Source organism: Leptopilina heterotoma, unplaced genomic scaffold, assembly GCF_015476425.1.
Source record: "Leptopilina heterotoma isolate Lh14 unplaced genomic scaffold, ASM1547642v1 Lhet_352, whole genome shotgun sequence".
NCBI classification, from domain to species: domain Eukaryota; kingdom Metazoa; phylum Arthropoda; class Insecta; order Hymenoptera; family Figitidae; genus Leptopilina; species Leptopilina heterotoma.
Window position 1 is genome coordinate 374,736 of NW_025111034.1, and position 21,349 is coordinate 396,084.

The window sequence follows — 21,349 nt, forward strand, 5'->3', positions numbered from 1 at the left end:
AAATCAAAAGTTTGGAAAAATAAAATTTGTCCTAAATTGTGCTCGTGAGCACAATAATACAGTCTTAAAACAATGTTTCAAAAAGTTAAAGAATTATTTGAGAATAATCATAGAGGAAATTGGGGAATTGTGGGTCACCTCCATTATTTAACAATTTTTAAAAATTTTTGATCATCCAATTTTTTTATTTTCTTTTGTTCGTCAAAAGTAAATTTTTCATTAGCATTTCATGACTTTACAGTATTTCACAATAAATAAACAACAACCAACTGAAAATTGCAATAAAATATTTATTTTGGGCGTTCAAGTTTTTACAAGAATTTTGAAGAATTGCCTGGTTAAAAAAAATTTAATATATTGTTTCTTTTTTTTTACTTCGACCCAAAAAAAAATTTGCATGAAATTTAAATAAATAAATAATAAAAAGCTTTTTGTAAAATGAAGCATTCGGGGAATTGTGGGCCACTATTTTTTTAGAAGTATGCAGGTACATAATATTAAAATCACATATAGCTAAAATAGTAATTTAATTGAAACAATGCTATTCATTGCAATGTATGAGATAGAGCTGTTGTAAAACTGTTGTAAAATTGTCTTTTAGACTTTTTTATTGTGCTCGCCGAGCACAATTCAGCACAAATTTTATTTTTTCAAAATTTTGATTTTTGAAAAATATTTTAAAAATTTTAGACTCAAAAAATACGATTTTCTTGAATAATTATTAACTTTTTCAAAAACTGTTATATACTTTTTTATTGTGCTCGCTGAGAACAATTCAGCACAAATTTTATTTTTTTTAAATTTTGATTTTTGAAAAATGTCCAAAAAAATTATTGAAGTATAATAAGAAATTTTTCTTTAATTTTTAAAAAATATTTTAATTTTTTGCAGCACAATATTTGTTATCGTTTTCTAAGTGTTTTCATACAATTTTCGTTTTTTAGTTTTATCCAAATTTTGTTGAGAAAAAATTAAATGGCGTTGCCAACTTCTTGGACATACGTACGTGAGCGCGTCAGTCGCAACGTAGGCCAGTCAATGAAGACAAAAAGTGCACAAAAATACAAACAGCAAAGTCTAAACGGTTTCTGGTAGTTTGGGGGCTCCTTATAAGAGCCCCACAGTTTGCTCTCGATTTCCGGGTGCGAAAAAGAGTGTAAACAATCGCCAAAGTATGGAAAACATGGTTTTTCGATGCTCGTTGCTTCCGGTTAAGTTTTAGGGGAAAAAGTTGTTATTGAAAGTTATAGAGCTTGGAAATACCTTTCAAATGATGGGTCATACGTTAAAAAAGGTTAATTCGTTTAGTTGCAAATGAATTTAAACCATTAAAAATAGCACTTCTTTAATTGTTTAATAACATTGTTAATAATTATCGAATTTGTTCATAACTTACCAGGAATGTTCTCCTTGCGTAGCTGAATAAATCCCAAAAAAAATTAACTAGATCGGAGAAATAGTTTATGCATAATTCCATTTGTTAACTAAAAACATGTAATTTTTCAACGGAATTTCCCCAGTTTTGGTCCATCGAATTTCGATTTTTTTTTGGAAAGTACACTTAAGAAGACAAACTTTCATCCTATTTAAATGGCCAATTGATTTTTTTTATCTAAGTGCATAATAATGGACTTCAAAAAAGGGTATGTTTTTTTTACATAAACAAATGGAATAACTCAGTCAATTTTCACTTTATATCAATTTAGTGTAAACGGCATTTAATTTTATTTGTTTTCACAAAACTTTTCAAGGGGGGGAGAGTTAGTTTTTATTTTTCAAAAAATTCCTGACTAGATAATAATTAATATTTTTAATTGAAAATTGTGCCACTTATAGTTCAATACATGTATTTTACGAAAAAAAATTGAACATAAGGTTTTGTGCATTTATTTTTCATTTACATCAAGTAAAAGTAAATATATCCTTTTTTCAACCTCTAAACGTCGGAGTGGGGGTACTCGGAGGAGCGTGATTCTCGCCGCCACAACTCAATTCAGCCGTTCAAACTTGCAAAAATTGTCATAACTTCGTTAATTATTTACCGATTTTAATCATTCTTTTTTTAATTTGATGTATTTTTTTACGCTGAATCCAAAAATGATTTTATATTTTTTCAAAATACAATATTTTTAAAAATAAAAGAGAAAATTTTTTTAACAAAAAAGTTTTAATTATTATTTATAACTTTTGACAAAAAATTCTTTTCATACATATAATTCCGTTGAACTGAAAATAATATTATGACATAAAAAAATTCAAATTAATTATTTATAAGCTTGTAGCATTAGTTTCACATATGCAGGCCTGTTCAACTATCAATACAACGATGCTACACACTTATATAAAAATAATTTGAATTTTTTTATGTCATAATATTATTTTCAATTCAACGGAATTATATGTATGAAAAGAATTTTTTGTCAAATGTTATAAATAATAATTAAAAATTTTTTGTTAAAAAAATTTTCTCTTTTATTTTTAAAAATATTGTATTTTGAAAAAATATAAAATCATTTTTGGATTCAGCGTAAAAAAATACATCAAATTAAAAAAAGAATGATTAAAATCGGTAAATAATTAACGAAGTTATGACAATTTTTGCAAGTTTGAACGGCTGAATTGAGTTGTGGCGGCGAGAATCACGCTCCTCCGAGTACCCCCACTCCGACGTTTAGAGGTTGAAAAAAGGATATATTTACTTTTACTTGATGTAAATGAAAAATAAATGCACAAAACCTTATGTTCAATTTTTTTTCGTAAAATACATGTATTGAACTATAAGTGGCACAATTTTCAATTAAAAATATTAATTATTATCTAGTCAGGAATTTTTTGAAAAATAAAAACTAACTCTCCCCCCCTTGAAACTAGGTTGGATTTTTTTTTTGAAAAAGTTTTGTGAAAACAAATAAAATTAAATGCCGTTCACACTAAATTGATAAAGTGAAAATTGACTGAGTTATTCCATTTGTTTATGTAAAAAAACATACCCTTTTTTGAAGTCCATTATTATGCACTTAGATAAAAAAAATCAATTGGCCATTTAAATAGGATGAAAGTTTGACTTCTTAAGTGTACTTTCCAAAAAAAAAATCGAAATTCGATGGACCATAACTGGGGAAATTTCGTTGAAAAATTACATGTTTTTAGTTAACAAATGGAATTATGCATAAACTATTTCTCCGATCTAGTTAATTTTTTTTGGGATTTATTCAGCTACGCAAGGAGAACATTCCTGGTAAGTTATCAACAAATTCGATAATTATTAACAATGTTATTAAACAATTAAAGAAGTGCTATTTTTAATGGTTTAAATTCTTTTGCAACTAAACCAATTAACCTTTTTTAACGTATGACCCATCATTTGAAAGGTATTTCCAAGCTCTATAACTTTCAATAACAACTTTTTCCCCTAAAACTTAACCGGAAGCAACGAGCATCGAAAAACCATGTTTTCCATACTTTGGCGATTGTTTACACTCTTTTTCGCACCCGGAAATCGAGAGCAAACTGTGGGGCTCTTATAAGGAGCCCCCAAACTACCAGAAACCGTTTAGACTTTGCTGTTTGTATTTTTGTGCACTTTTTGTCTTCATTGACTGGCCTAACGGGGCGCCATAGACTTTTTCGTTGATTTCTCGAAAAGTTATCACGATCCCATTATAAAACTTTTACGAAAATTTTCTTATTACTTTTGGCTATCAATATTAAAAAAAATAAAAAAAATCGGAGGGGGGGGGTGTTTTTCAAAAAATTAAAAAAAATTTTTTTAATAATTTCTAAAAAAATTTTTTTCTAAAAAATTTATCTAAAAAATACTAGTTATACTGAGAAATTAAAAAAAAATTTGAAAAAATATTGAAAACAACCGGAGTTATCTTACACAGTAAAAACAAAGTCTTAAATTTAATGGTGGCTAGTTTTAATTTTTGACTTATCTTAAGCTATCAACTTTATTTAATTATAAAAACTAACTGAAAATTAAAGTTAGTTGTACTCTTACTTAAATAAAACTCAGTTTGTAATTTATTTGTAATACACCGGACTTAATTTCAGATCCAATGGTATTAATAAAAAGTTAGATGAAATTAACTTCTAATAAGGTACGCTAACAGCTGACTGTAAGTCTGGCGAGGCTAAAAAAGTTGATTGTGACGTCACAAGGGACGCAATTTCGATGGGTTAGTGGAAAAAAAGGACACCTTGAATTATGTTTGAAAAAGAGGACACCTCGCATTTTAGCTGAAGAAAAGGACACGTCGAAAATATTCATTTTACATCAACTTTCGTTTGGCGATACTTTGTGTAATGTAATTGTTTTTCAAGTTTTTGTAATAGAAGATTTAAGAACATATTATCTTCATAGTTTTTTGAGCACAAAATATCATAAATCAATTACTTTACACATATTATCGTCAAACAAAAATGCATTTAAAATTAATATTTTCGAGGTGTCCTTTTCTTCAACTAAAAAGCGAGGTGTTCTCTTCTTGAACTAAAATTCGAGGTGTCCTTTTTTTCCACTAACCCAGCGATTTGCAAACGTGAAAAGTCTGAATAGCGCGTCGCGTCGCCGGTTTACTTTTGACTCGTGTTTTATTAATAATATATAAGTCCATAAATTATATTTATAATTGGTGAATCTTGGACAGAAAGTTTAGTTTTATTAGTAAGGGAAGTGCACCGGTTGTGGGCACCCCTACGTAAACTTTGACAGCAAGCAGATTTTACTGATCTAAGTATTGCAAGTCGTGTTCGTTGACAATACGGACTTTTCGTATTGATAACGAAACAAATATATGCATTTGTGTAATAGCTGTGAGCATAATAAAGAAAATTTGCATTAAATAAATAAAAAAGTAATTTTGTATTGTTTTCGAAGAGCAACATATGGGTGTAGATTCGTTCAGAAAAAAAGGGTTTAATTTTTTTTTGCAGTGTTGTTATTATATTTTGCGATATACCTTCGTGTTTAACCAAAATCCTGCATCACAAAATGTGTTGATCTTTTTAAAAAATGACTGTCATTCCTGATTGTGGGCACCTTTATGTTAAGGAGGCTCTACCATCTGACAATGATGTGGACTACTGTCTCATCTATCTAAACTTTCTGCCAAGGAAAGTGACAGCCACAAACTCCATTAAATGCGATGAATATAGTCGTTCAGTGCATTAGAAGTGCGTTATGGTTTGTGTACTAGCTACTTCACATGCAAGCATTATGCTTTTGTTAGCGATGAGCATAGTGTGAAAACGTGTCATCATTTTTGTTCTTTATCCCGGCAAAGTCTCTTAAAATAAAGAAACTTTCATTTCTTCTTTATTTGTTTTGGTTTCCTTTAATATTTTTTCATTTTTAGCGGATTTTTCAAGGGTGCCCACAACCGGGTACAAAAAATTTTTTGTCAAAAAATTTCCATTTCACTAAATTTCTAATAAAACTTTTTTATTTAAAGGAATCAATTTAATTCCTTTACTGACAGTCACCTTAGACCTCTAGCTTTAAATTCGTACACATATGTACATTTGTATAATGTGCACATGGACAAATGTTATGAGGCAAAAACAAAAGGGTGCCCACAACCGGAACACTTCCCTTATGTTAATATTTTAATTCGATTATAAACAAATTTATAAACATTTTATAATTTTAATTTCACCTAATATATATGTGCATTAGCATTTAATTCTTTATCTTAAAGAGAGAAATTTCCACTATTTATTAAATAAAGAAATTTCCACTATTTATTTATTAAATTTCCATTATTTATTATTTTTAATAATTGTTGTTTGTTATAAGAAATTAAATGTGACATATGTTTATTTTAATAAAATTCAAGAATATGAACATACACTGTAAAAACAAAGTCTTTCTTTAAGGCGGTGTCAAAGTCGATTGGATTTTTGCATTGAGCTTCAATGGAAAAATCACATCGACTTTCACACCGCCTTTAAGCTCGAAATTTGTCTTTTTTCAAGGTGTAAACGGAAGACTCCCCAATTGATACAACCCACATAGCAAAATCATTTTCTGCAAATTTGCGGCAAGTTTTCAAAGCCAAATTCGAAAACTTGCCTGGCAAATTTGCAGCAAACTTGCGGTAAATACCAAAATGTCCGTTTGGTGGCAAGTTTGCAGAGCAAATTTGCAGAAAATTTGCATGGCAAAGTAAATGTTAAATGCATGCGCAGTAGTTTTCTATGACATCTAGAGCTGCGCACTACATTTATGTCACCTTCCCTATTAGGGAAGGCAACGTTTATCAAAATACTTACATTTTGACTACAAAAAGATTTTTTTTGAAATTTTTAGGTTTTTTGAAAGTTTGCTGCAAATTTTCCTCAAGTTTACTACAAAATTATCTGCAAGTTTGCCACGCAAGTTTTCTGCAAATTTGCTCTGCAAACTTGCCACCAAACGGACATTTTGGTATTTACCGCAAGTTTGCTGCAAATTTGCCAGTCAAGTTTTCAAATTTGGCTTTGAAAACTTGCCGCAAATTTGCAGAAAATTATTGTGCTATGTGGGAAGTAAGGTGTTAAATAAACTGAAATTCAACTGTAAGCTTGTAAGAAGGCTGAAATTTAGCTAGATGGTTTGGCTAAATTTTAGCCTTCTTACTAGCTTACAGTTGAATTTCAGTTCATTTAACACCTAACTTGTATCAATTGGGGAGTATTCTTTTTAAACTTCTAATCATTACTGACATTCAGCCAACATGGTCTACTTCCGTTGACACCTTGAAAAAAGACAAATTTCGGGCTTAAAGGAAGACTTTGTTTTTACAGTTTAATTTTAAAAAATTAGTACATAAATTTTCAAATTTGAATATTTTCAAAATTTTTTCGAAATTTTCAAAATCGTCTTCACTTTATCATATCTTATCCTTATAGCCACGAACGCGTGGTTGAAAGGGATAGGGTAATGTCACCTTGAGTGGACCGCCTAAGCTTTTTTTCTAAAAAATTCTTTATGAAAGCAAATTAATCGGAGGTTTCTATTCCAAGCTTTAGTTAAGATCCCTAGATAAGTGTTTATACCATAATATCTTTGATTTTTTTTTATTTGGAAAAAACAATTGACTTTAAAAAAATTGCTAATTTTTTAGGAATGAAAAAAGTGTAACCTTGAGTGGACCACTCCTAAAAATTGTAAAAGTTATTCTAAATTCTTTAATGTATTTAATATTTCTGATATATTAAAACCAAATTTATGACCATGATTGCGTCGCAATGTTTACAAGTGAAACCATTTTTAATAATTTTGGCACATATCACATCAAAATCACAAAAAATTAATAAAGAACATAAAACATAGTTTCAAACCATTTTATTGTCAATTTATTTCCATAAAAATTGTAAACTGACATTAAAAATATAAAAAACAGGCAGTCCACTCATGGTTATAAACAGTGGTCCACTCAATGTGACATTACCTAGTACCAGTCAGGTAGCAGTGAGCGGCTCAAGGCTTGTCACTGCTACCTGACTGGTAGTATCCCTTCCAAGTCTCGCGTTCGTCCCCTTATTGCAGCCAGCCCTTCAATTGATAAATAATATGAAATTAATTAATGTAGTTTGTCTTCATATTGACCCAATAAATTTTTGAAATTTAGTAATCATAAAAACATTATTACTAATACAAATAGTAATATAATGAAAAAGTTTAGTAAATGAAGACAGCAAATTTAATTATGCATATGTATGGTAACTTTACTTTCTGAAAGTACTTCAGAACAGTTTCTATTAAATTTTTTTTTATTTCAAAAGCTAGTTGCTAATGATTATTGTCGAATATAATGTGTTAATTTTAAAATTCGCGCGGTTATATAAAGTTTGAGACTATCTCCTATACTGCAGGGTCTTCACTTTTGATTGATTATAATAATAGAAAATTTCTGAAAATTATGAAGATTTGAAATTCTCTGTGGAAAAGCCAATCAAAATTTGTAAAACTCTTTTACGATGTCTTACCGATTCATGCGTTTTAACCTTAAAATATTTCAGTAAAGTAATCTTTAACCAAAATTGAAAATTGTGTTGAAATTTGTTGCGGCATGAAAAATACAATTGTGGTAAGTTATTTAATTTCTAATACATTTTTCAATTAATAGTGTTCATATGTGGACGTCCACATGAAAAGGGCTATTGGCACTATTGGACTTATCTACATGGGCGAATTCCTTGCAAAATTTGGAAAATTTTAAGTGATCATAGAACTTTTTTGGTGAAAAATTCGATGAGTTACAGAATTTCAAAGTTTAGAATGCCAAAACCTCATTTCGAGTAAAACGAAATTAAAGATTGTGATACCAATTGATGGTGATATCTCTGGTTCTTCTGGGAAGTTATTTAGATAAGAATTGTTTCCAGTCCAGAGCACCTTAAAGATGAAAAATCAATAGGTTTTAAATTTTTAAAACCAACCCCCCTCCTCCATTTTGAAAAATACGAAAATTCAATAAAATGGGCCCTTTTCTAAAAAGGAGGTTTTTTTAATTATAAACCATTTTTTACAAGGTTAACGATTGGGTATAAATTTATTGCGGTCATTTAAATCAGGGTGTCTAGCGTCCGGGAAAAACGGGAAAACCGGGAATTTGCCGGGAATTTAGTTCGACCGGGAAAAACCCGGGAAATTGCCGGGAATTGAAAAAAATATCCGGGAATTTTTGGAAATTTTCTCTAATTCATTAAAATCTATAAAAAAAATTTCAATTTAAGGTAGTTCTCCGGCTGCTACTCTTTTAAAAATTGATTTTCGATAGATTTTCTTCAAATTTTGAGGAAATATTTCTTCGGATGCCTTTTAAATGTGATAGAAACTTCAAAACCTTTTGCCATGTCAAAAAACGAGATATTGTGGTTGACATTTTTTATTTTTAACATAAACGCATGGAAAAGTGAAAGTTTGAACTTGAATAAGTCAAAATTTAGCATCGCAAAGGGTTTTGAAATTTTTACCACATTTAAAGGGCACCAAAAGAAACATTTCCTCAAAATTTGAAGAAAATAAATTTTTACAAGAGTAGAAGCCAGAGAACTACCTTCAGTCTTATATTTTTCAAAAATGAAAAAAAGATATATTATAAGTATATAGGAAATTTCACGTTAAATTTCAGTCCACATTTTCAATTAGGATGAAAATATATTATTGTAAATATATTTTTTCATTTTTTATAGGTAACCAAATTTTTGGATTTTTAAAAATAGACTCTAAAATCTATAACTCTAAAACTATTGAATTTAGAAAACTTACTCTCTAAATCTGAATATGTGAAATTTCACTTATTGTACGTTATAAGTCGTCCTCTCGATCAATAAGTGCATATACACTTATAAATAAGTGAATTTTTCACTTATTCTGAGTGAAATTTCACTTATTATAAGTGTATATGCACTTATTGATCGAGAAGACGACTTATAACGTACAAATATGTGAATTTTCACATATTCAGATTTAGAGAGTATCTAATACATACTTACAAATAATAAGGATAGTTTGCAAAAAATATTTTGGTCCCCCTATAGAATAGAAAAATAAAGGATACGTATACCTTTTTTCTAAAAGGAATAAATAAAATATAAAGTAAAGAAGAAGAAGAAGAAGAAGGAAATCTTTACTTTTCTTTACTTTATTATACTTGGCTTAAAATGAAAAAGGAGTTATACACTCCATATACTATAAATAAAATATACTTGTGACGTAGAATTGACCGTATATTATTATTATTTATATAATTGTTGCATACATTTTTAACATTTTAAAGACTTCAATTAAAAGTTTAATTATAAATCCTAATATTTTTAACTTATTGCAGTTGAACCTCAGTGACTTTTAATGTAAATATCTAAAAGAAGACATAAATGCCATTGGGTATTGCAAAATAATTCAAAAATAATCATTTATCCACAAATATAAAAAAAATAATTGCAATTTCTATTATTTGAACTTTTGATTATCTGAACCAGATCCTGCCTGAATTAGTTCGTATAATTCAGTTTCCACTGTATTTAAAAAATTATGAAATTTTAATTGTATAGTCATTAATGTCTTAAAAATAAATCCGGGAATAATTTAGTTTTAGGTCCGGGAAAACCGGGATTTTGCCGGGAATTTGAAAATCATAATTCGCTAGACACCCTGAATTTAAAGAAAAAGAATAGAAATTAAACTTATATAAAATTTTTTAACAGTCTCTATTACGAAAAATTTCACGAAATATCTAAATTTTCACTTCTACGACTACAAAAACAAAGACTCTAACATCAATATCTCTGGTTTTTCTGGTAAGTTATTCAGATAAGAATTCCTTATAGTCCAGGGCACCTTAAAGATGAAAAATCAAGAGGTTTTAAATTTTCCCATACCTCAATTTTTAAAATACTGATTACTTTTGCAAATGATCGACAAAATGGGCCCTTTTCTTTTTTCTAAAGAAAACCAATGAAAATCAAACCAATGAAATCAAACAGTTAAATTATCGATAAATTAATGAAAACCGCATGATTCAACTTGTCAAAACATGTACATTGATAATAAAAAATAAAAAAAAAATTAAGGTTTTGCTCCAAAATTACTAAATTGCGATTATCTCGAAAACTAGAACCGACAAAATGGGCCCTTTTCATGTGGACGTACACATATAATTTTCTTACATGAATTATACTGAAGGTTTTGACTGTCTCGAATATACTCCTCATTTTTTAGATAAAATTCTTAGCAAAATTTACTTTTATTTTTTATAACCTAAAAATTATCAATGAATATTTCAATGAAAATATTATTTTTTCGTAGTAACATGTTTAAAAACCTGCGTAGCTTATTTAAAAATACAGTCGAACCTTGATAAGTGAGAATCTAAGGGACCAAGAAATTTTTCTCACTTATAGAGGTTTCTCACTATCAGAGGTTCTGACTGACAAGTGCTGCTTTTTTACTAATAGAGATTTATAAAGGTTTTGTTAATTAAAATTTCACTTTTACGTCATCAGAAATTTGATATTTGTCATTTTCAAGCTCGTAAATTTTTTCAAATGCTGATTTATCAATATTCGTCGAAAAAAGCCATTTGTTCTAACATGTCTATTCAAATTTTAATCACTGCTTACAAATTTCTATTCATATTTAGAAAAGTATAACATAGAAAAGATTCTCACTTATAGAGGTCTGAGAGGCGCTTTTCTCACTTATATATAGGTCTCATTAAGAAAATCATTCTCAGCTATAGAGATTCGAGAAACGCTTCTCTCACTTATAGAGGTCTAATCGAGAAAAATGATTCTCACTTATACAGGATTTTACATGTAAAAATGAAGGGACCAGAAAATTATTCTCACTTATAGAGGTTTCTCAGTTATCCAGTTCTCACTTATCAAGGTTCGATTGTGTGTGTTAAATTTCACTTTACTTTTTTTTAGAGAAATTATTTCTATATTATTTATTGTAAAAAAGTCTAATGTTATGAAAACGGAAAAATTTCATAAAGATTGAAAAATAATGTTTGGTTTTTACATAGTTTCTAAAACAAAAATTAAAAGTTTTAACCTTGATTTAAAAATAAAAACCTAATTTATAGATACTAATTTATTTAAGAGGATGTTATTCTATGGTCTCGTGCCTCATATACTTCAGTATTATACACGTAGCAACTGAAAAACATGACCTTATATTTGTTTGTTTACTAATAGTGTTATTGAAATAGCTATTAATTTTATTTCTTATATATAGGTATGTCAATTTGATGAACTCTCGAAAATGAAACGAAGTCGGATTCCATCCCAAAGCACATTCCAAGATGCTTGGTTAGCTAAACCACAACTCAAAGGCTGGGTGCAAAGAGTTGCAAATAATGCTAATAAAGCAAAATGTACCTTATGCATGAAAGAAATAAACATTTCGAGCATGGGTGTTCAAGACTTAACTAGCCACGTAAAAAGTCAAAAACGCATGGCTTTAATAGCTGCTCAAGCTAAAATAGTAGATGCTTCTTCATTACTCTCCAAGGAATCTACATTACACTCTGAATCAATTGTTCTAGAGTCAACTGCAAAAATCGTTAGAATCAAATATTAATCTAATTTTAGATATTAGTAATTTATTAATTATTACTTAATTTATTTATTAAATTATTACCTATTAGATATTTACACTACCGTCCACGAGTATCAGGACGATTACAAGCGACTCTGTGGAAAAACATGCCTTAACTTTTTCAATCATATCTCGGAAATAAGAGGAGGTACAAAAAAAAACTTAAATACGGTTAGAAAGCTGATTAAATTTTGCGTAAAATAAGCTGTCTTTGAAGTCATTTCGTTAACTATTTCTTGAGTTGTAGAGTGAAAAATTTAAGTATTTAAGATTTTTTTGTATCTCCTTTTATTTACGAGACATGATTGAAAAGTGATGGCGTGTTTTTATATACAGTCGCGTGTAATCGTCCACGGAGAGAAAATATTAGCAGAAATTTCTCTCCGTGTCCTGATACTCGTGGACAGTAGTGTATAAATATTAATTAATCTAAGCTAGCCTTTAAAACTATTAATTTAAAAATTTATTTTTATAATTTAATTTACAGAATAATTCTCAACCAGTAAAATCTGATAAAATTCTAATAAAGCAGAATGCACTGTGGAACATCTCAGATAAAGCAATTCCGGATCATTCTGTTTCTTCTCTTAAGACGAGTTTAGTAAATAGTTTCAAATTATCGAATTTTTATTAAATTTGGCAAAAATTTGTTTTGTAATTTTTATTTCTTTTAAAGTTACAATAATTATAAACACCAAAATTATATCATTCTAAATTTATTTTGTAATTTTTTAGGACTTATTGACTTCGAAAAACGAACAGCCAAAATCTCGGGGAGTGAACATGTACCTTGTTCAAGATAATGTAACAAGATCAGAAATACTATGGTGTCTACAGTGCGTAGTAGAGCACAAATCCTTCAGATCTATAGGCAACGATGTATCCATTCTGAAAAAAATGTTTCTATACTGTACAGTATGGATTGGCACCCTATTTTAATCAAGATCTTATCTCTATTGTGAGTCAATGTTCCCGATTCGTCGCAGACTTTGATGAAGCGTTAAACAAAGTATGCAAAAAACAACAAATGGACATCAACTTAAGATTTTGGGATCCAGTGAAAAATGATGTATGTACGAGATATTATACTTCTGCATTCCTTGGCAGAAGTAGAGCTGTTGATTTTTTGGAAGCTTTTTAAAGCTCTTTTGACATTGTTTCTATTGAAAAAATGATTCAAGTTTCAATGGACGGACCTAACGTCAATATAAAATATTTAAAAGACCTCAAGACGTGTCTCAAAACACCAGAAAACTCGACAACGTTACTTGATATAGGGAGCTGTGGTCTTCATGTGTGTTGCAATAGTTTTAAAAACGAGATAAAAGATACTGATTGGAATATTGTTTCCTTTTTACGAAACCTCTATAATTTATTTAAAGATATCCCTTCGCGATGTGCTTTATACGTTGAATATACAGATTCGGATCTATTTCCTTCAAAGTTTGGTTCAACCCGCTGGTTAGAAAACGCTGATGTTGCCGAAAGGGCTTTAGAAATGATTCCTTTTTTTCGAAAATTTGTGAAAAAAGCAGAAGAATATAAAACAAAACCAACGTCTGCTAGTTATAAATTAGTTAAAGAATTCGTACAAGATCCTCTGCTTGGTCCAAAGTTGGCGTTTTTTAAGACATTGGCATTTGATGTAGAGCCATTTTTGCGCAAATTTTAATCTGATTGGCCCTTAATACCTTTCCTGTATTCTGCTCTAAATGCGTCGCTTCGATCAATTCTGGAACGTTTTGTAAAACCATGCGTTAATCCAGATGTTGATTTTATAAATGAAGAGAATCTTCTTAAATTTAGTGATATTGAAATTGGTTTTGAAGTAACTAAGGAATTTAAAAAATGTAAAAATATGTCTCAATTAGATATTGTTACCTTCCGCCGTGATTGTAAAAAATGTTTACAAAAATTTGTAACTAAATTAATGGAGCGGTCCCCATTAAAATACAAATTAACGGAAGCAACTAGCTCTTTAAGTCCTGAAATTCCCATTAGCAAGGTGGAAAGAAAAAGATTTCGCAGATTACTACAAATTTTAAATGATATAACAATTGGATTGATTGTATATGCTCGGAAAAAGCGCTTCGACAGTATACAAAACTTTGCTCATCATCAGCAGTAGTTGAATCTTCCAAGAAATTTCGAAGGAGTCAAGAGCGCGTTGATCATTTTTGGATTCAACAGATTAGAAAATTTATTAATATATATAAGAAGTTATCAATCCTCCAAGTCAATCAATATTGACTTGGAGGATTGATAACTTCTTATATATATTAATATAATTTCACCAAGTGATAAATTCAATTATAATATTAAATTAGAAATTTTGATGAAGACTGTAATGAACTTAAAATTGTCATCCAAACGATACTAATCTTGTATCATGGCAATGCTAATGTCGAGCGTGGTTTCTCAATTAATAAAGAATGTATATTCGAAAATATGGCACAGGACACCACAGTGCTCTTGAAACAAAATCAGGGTTTTTGAAAATGGATGGTAGATTTTCCAACGTAGAGTTTTCCCACATGACCTTTACATGGAGAGAAAAAAAAGTAAACGGCTCTACCTGAAAGCGGGTACACTTTTTGGAAAGTAAGCGGCTCTATTTGTGTGGAGAAGATAACCGATATTCCTCAAAAAGTATAACCGTTCGACGTTTGCGGCGCTACTGCTGTGCTTTATAAAGGGAAAACAGCGCTCTCTTGCCAAATCAAACGGCTCTCTTTTTTTTCTCTCCGTGTAGTTTCTGAATTTTCAAGCCCCGAAATCGTACCTGATCTTATTTTAAAAATACATGTAAATAAGGCAAATTTTCTCAAGCGTACCAATGTCAAAATTTAAAGTTCCGGGATCGGACTAATATTTTCACAGTATTTAGTGCTATGAATGAGTACTTTAACCACCAAGTATTATGATTTTTTTATACAAAATTGAAGAGGAGGTAGGGTGTTGAAGATTTTGGGTAAGTATGAATAGGAAAAATGACGTTTATTTGTTTTTGAATTATTAATAAATTAATTTATCAAAATTATTAACATTGAAATATTTTACAACAAAATAAAATTAACGCACTTCTGAATTTTCTACTGTAAAGAATTACAAAATCCGCATCCGACGAGCCGTATGTTAAGTATTTTAGAAAATTTGACGTTTTATAAATAAATATTTATAAAAAATTAATTAAGAAATAAATATCATTGACAAAATAAAGAGTTACTTTTTTAAAATAAATATTTATACAATTCTACGTAAAAAAATTATATTCCAGTAATTCGCAACGGTTGATAGTTTAAATAAAATATTCAACATCTTTATGCGTATGCGTATGTTGCGCTGAATAGCTAACTATCAGGCTTAATTTTTTTGATATTTTTTAAAGAACAATTTTTTATTCAACTTTTACATTTTTCATGTAATAATAATTGCAAAATGACTTAATAATGATAAATAATATTAAAATAATAATAAAGAGCAATTCCATGTGAAGTGATCGACGATTTTTGGATATTGTTAGCAATTTTCTTAAAAAATTTTTTCCTTGTAGCTATAATGATAAGATATGATAAAGTGAAGACGATTTTAAAAATTTCGAAAAAATTTTGAAAATATTCAAATTTGAAAATTTATGTAGGGGAGGATGGGGCAAGGATAGTTAAGGGGCAAGGATAGTTAGTTGCTGTTATGCTTAGACGGCTTGCTCAAAAATCGCGTAATTCATAGTATATTCGCGTTTTAACACCAAAAGATGATTGTAAAAATTGCAAGTCAATCTGTCGCCATTTGCGAAGTTGGGAGATTATTTTTGAAAAAAGTCTGTTTTGCTAAAATGTCAACGTAATGTTTATCATATTGTTTTCTACATTAGAATTTCAGAATATTTTTTACGTAAAATGTTTTTCGGAGTGGAATTTCCTGCTGAACACGAATATCGTACTTATTTTCAAATTAATTCACGTCGTTCCTTAAAATTTAGAAAAAACTGAAATATGGACTCATGGGGCAAGGATAGTTAGAGATAATACGGCACGGTAAAAGCGTGTTAATACCATTGAAAATTTTAAAAAAGTGTTTAATTGTTCTTTTTAGATTGATATACATAATGGTGCGTAATTATATACGGAAAACGAAGCTTATGACCAAGAAATTGGTGGTCGTCTGAAAAAAATTGTTTAAACTTCTGATTCTAGTTCAGATGAATTTTAATATAATAATTGCAATTCAGAAAATGTTCCATACATATTTTTAATACTTGGGATATCAATATTGAATAGTCTAAAACCAGTAAAATAAAAAAAAACAAAAATTTACTGATTTTCTATAACATTTTTGGCATTCGAATTCTTTTAACTATCCTTGCCCCGGTACTGGGGCAAGGATAGTTAAAAATTTTTGTTTACTTTTTCATTCATATCTCGTAGGGATTTGAGTCTACAGTAAAATAATGTACCCAGTAAACGAAAACTAATTGAAATGAATTAAAAAGAATTCACAAAGAGCTTTCGTGAATCCCGCTTTGTGACAAATACGAATTGGAGCCATGATGCAATTTTCCTGAATTCGTGAAACTGTATTGAACTTCCGAACCTTCTATCCGTACCAATTCACTGGACAAGTTTTGAGCCTTTAATTTTTTTCAATTCGTTAGCACGAATTCAATGCATTCCTTGGCCATTTCTTTCGAATGCGAATTCGTTTGGACAAATTGGTACATATTGAATTAAATTCAATTGAATATACAAAGAGCTTGAGTGAATCCCGCTTTGTGACAAATACGAATTGGAGCCTACCAAAAATGTTAATTCGTTTCAATTCATTTGAATTAGTTTTTTTTTACTGGGTACAGCAAAATTATAGCCAAATAACCAGGCTTTCCAAAAATACTTTTCATTTGCAGATACATAATCAAATTTGGCCGCTAGATCCGAAAAGGTCTTACCTAACTATCCTTGCCCCATCCTCCCCTACTAATTTTTTAAAATTAAGATAACTCCGGTTGTTTTCAATATTTTTTCAAAATTTCTTTTTTTTTAATTTCTCAGTATAACTAGTACTTTTTAGATAAATTTTTTAGAAAAAAAAAATTTTTTTAAATTATTCAAAATTTTTCAAAAAATTTTTTTTTTTATTTTTTTGAAAAACACCCCCCCCCTCCGATTTTTTTTATTTCTTTTATAGTGATAGCTAAAAGTAATAAGAAAATTTTCGTAAAAGTTTTATAATGGGATCGCGATAACTTTTCGAGAAATCAACGAAAAAGTCTATGGCGCCCCGTTGAGACTGACGCGCTCACGTACGTATGTCCAAGAAGTTGGCAACGCCATTTGATTTTTTCTCAACAAAATTTGGATAAAACTAAAAAACGAAAATTACACGAAAACACTTAGAAAACGATAACGAATATTGTGCTAGGAAAAAATTAAAATACTTTTTAAAAATTAAAAAAAAATTTCTTATTATACTTCAATAATTTTTTGGACATTTTTCAAAAATCAAAATTTTGAAAAAATAAAATTTGTGCTGAATTGTTCTCAGCGAGCACAATAAAAAAAGTATTAACAGTTTTTGAAAAAGTTAATAATTATTCAAGAAAATCATATTTTTTGAGTCTAAAATTTTTTGAATATTTTTCAAAAATCAAAATTTTGAAAAAATAAAATTTTTTGCTGAATTGTGCTCGGCGAGCACAATAAAAAAGTCTAAAAAACAATTTTACAACAGTTTTACAACAGCTCTATCTCATACATGGCAATGAATAGAATTGTTTCAATTAAATTACTATTTTAGCTATATGTGATTTTAATATTATGTACCTGCATACTTCTAAAAAAATAGTGTCCCACAATTCCCCGAATGCTTCATTTTACAAAAAGCTTTTTATTATTTATTTAAATTTCATGCAAATTTTTTTTGGAGTCGAAGTAAAAAAAAAAGAAACAATATATTAAAATTTTTTTAACTAGGCAATTCTTCAAAATTCTTGTAAAAACTTGAACGCCCAAAATAAATATTTTATTGCAATTTTCAGTTGGTTGTTGTTTATGACTTATAGGTAATTGTAAAATACTGTAAAGTCATCAAATGCTAATGAAAAATTTACTTTTGACGATCAAAAAAAAATAAAAAAATTGGATGATCAAAAATTTTTAAAAATTGTTAAATAATGGAGGTGACCTACAATTCCCCAATTCCTCTATGATTATTCTCAAATAATTCTTTAACTTTTTGAAACATTGTTTTGAGACTGTATTATTGTGCTCACGAGCACAATTCGGAACAAATTTTATTTTTCCAAACTTTTGATTTTTCAAAAAGGTTCAAAAAGTTATCACGATCCCATTATAAAACTTTTACGAAAATTTTCTTATTACTTTTGGCTATCACTATAAAAAAAATCGGAGGGGGGGGGTGTTTTTTAAAAAATTTAAAAAATTTTTTTTTTTGAAAATTCTCTAATAATTTATAAAAATTTTTTTTTCTAAAAAATTTATCTAAAAAATACTAGTTATACTGAGAAATTGAAAAAAAAATTTTGAAAAAATATTGAAAACAACCGGAGTTATCTTAATTTTAAAAAATTAGTACATAAATTTTCAAATTTGAATATTTTCAAAATTTTTTCGAAATTTTTAAAATCGTCTTCACTTTATCATATTTTATCATTATAGCTACAAGGAAAAAAATTTTCAAGAAAATTGCTAACAATGTAAAAATTCGTCGATCACTTCACCATGGAATTGCTCTAAATTGTTAAAGTAAAAAAGGAATCATTTCTTTCTTGAAAGAGCAGGAAAAAACACCGAAACCATATAGCTCAAATTGTTTTTTACTCTATTATATAAAAAGGTACAATTTCTTTTAGAAAATTCACTATTCATACTTACCTAAAATATTCAACACCCTCCCCCCCTCTTCAATTTTTTATTAAATTTCATAATACTTGGTGGTTGAAGTACTTATTCATAGTACTAAACACTGTGAAAATATTAGTCCGATCCAGCAACTTTTAATTTTGACATTAGTACGCTTGAGAAAATTTGCCCCATTTAAATGTATTTTTAAAATAGGATCAGGTACGATTTCCAGGGGCGTATCCAGGGGGGGTTGGGAGGTTTAACCCCCCCCCCCCCGAAATTTTGGAAAAACATACAGTACCGGCCAAAATTGTCAGTCCACTCATTTTTAAAGGAATAAAAAAAAATTTTTAACATAAAATTTATAAAAACTCAAATTTTTTTTGGTTTTTACTTTGAAAAACGATAAAATTTTGCAAAGAATAAGACCTCACAGAAGTCATTTGGCCAAAATTTGTAGAAGATATTCTTCAAAATCGTCATTTTCAATGTTTTACAAAAATTTAAATAACTTCTAAAATAATAAACGATTTTTAATAATCTTAGACTTATTTTAAAGGTTATTTTCTACGGAATAAGAATTACTTATAGGCATTAACCTGTAATTTTTTATTTGGAATAAGCATGACGTCAAAGTTGGACAAAAAAATTGGAAAAATTTGAAATAAATTTTTTGTACTAAAAACTATTCTAGAACATATATATAATAAAACATGATATGATGTAGATTTTTCAAGAAAATTTAATAAAAAAATATGTTTGAATTTCAAAAATTATTTTTCTTTTAATAATATTATTTCAAATTTTTTGAATTTTTTTGTCCAACTTTGACGTCATGCTTATTCCAAGTAAAAAATTACAGGTTAATGCCTATAAGTAATTCTTATTCCGTAGAAAATGACCTTAAAAATAAGCCTAAGATTATTAACCACTTCACTGGCGGAGCGTTCCAAATGGCGTTCCGCGCGCCGAGGCCCAGACTGGCAAAAATACCGAAATGGCGTTCCTAATAAAACTTTATTTTTAAAGAGTGTACACTACTTTTAACTTATACAAAGCAATATTTCTATAGTTTAGACATCAGGTTACAAGATTATCACAATGAAAATTTCAGTTTTTGGGATTTTAAATGTTTTTTCAAACGTTGAAATAGTGGATTTTTAACACTTTTCACCAAATGGCGTTCCACTTTTTTTCAATTTTTACGCAGTAAAACTCATATTTTTTATTTAAAAAATATATTTACATACAAAACATTATAATATAATAATGTTATAAGTAAAAAATAAATATAAATAATTAATAAATAAAATATAATAATTATTAATAATAACAAAAGTGGAACGCCATTTGTTAAAAAGTGTTAAAAATCGACTATTTCAACGTTCGAAGAAACATTGAAAATCTCAAAAACTGACATTTTCATTGTGATAATCTTGTTCCCTGATGTCTAAACTATAGAAATATTGCTTTGTAGTAGTAAAAAGTAGTGTACACTCTTTAAAAATAAAGTTTTATTAGGAACGCCATTTCGGTGTTTTTGCCAGTCTGGGCCTCGGCGCGTGGAACGCCATTTGGAACGCCCTGCCAGTGAAGTGGTTAAAAAGCGTTCATTATTTTAGAAGTTATTCAAATTTTTGTAAAACATTGAAAATGACGATTTTTAAGAATATCTTCTACAAATGTTGGCCAAATGACTTCTGTAAGGTCTTATTCTTTTCAAAATTTTATCTTCTTTCAAAATATAAACTAAAAAAATTTTAGTTTTCATGAATTTTATGTTAAAAATTTTTTTTCATTCCTTTAAAAATGGGTGGACTGACAATTTCGGACGGTACTGTATATGTTAAAACCTAACTTTCTAATTTTGTTCTGAGTACACTTCTTATAAAATTCCATAACCCCCCCCCCCCCGAAATTTTTTTTTGCTACACCCCTGACGATTTCGGGGCTCGAAAATTCGGAAACTAGAGGTCGTGTAAGAAAACTCTACGTTGGAAAATCTTCTATCCATTTTCAAAAACCCTGCTTTTGTTTCAAGAGCACTGTGACACATTAGTTGCTCACAGAGTAGTGTACGATGCTGTAAATTTTCATGGTGGAATCAACTAGATAGACATAAGTAAATCACTTATTTATGCAGGTCGAAATGCTTATTCTAAGTATTTAGAAAACCAAAAAAAGAAAAATACAGAACGAGAAATGGAAAAGAATTAAGTAAGCAAATTATGAAAATAGCCGCCAAAGATCTAAAAGAAAAGAAAGCTTTAATTCTAGAAAATGCCCGCAAATGTTCAAATGAAATTGATTTGGAGCTTGAACAATTAGTTAAGCTAATATAAAAACATTTAATATATTGTTAATCAAAGCTCGTTAAATAGAAATGTGATTTTGA

At 28.8% G+C, this 21,349-nt stretch overlaps 2 protein-coding genes across 4 annotated transcripts in view; both read left to right on the plus strand.

The window, feature by feature from the left end:
• LOC122505304 (tyrosine-protein phosphatase non-receptor type 9) overlaps positions 1–21,349 on the plus strand; it is a 514,941-nt gene that overhangs the window by 3,851 nt on the left and 489,741 nt on the right. The window lies entirely within an intron of this gene.
• Positions 8,043–13,033, plus strand: LOC122505311. The gene is made up of 3 exons (XM_043616822.1): positions 8,043–8,075; positions 11,732–12,058; positions 12,830–13,033. The coding sequence occupies exons 1-3, from the start codon at positions 8,058–8,060 to the stop codon at positions 13,031–13,033; spliced, it is 549 nt and encodes a 182-aa protein (XP_043472757.1). The 5' UTR covers positions 8,043–8,057.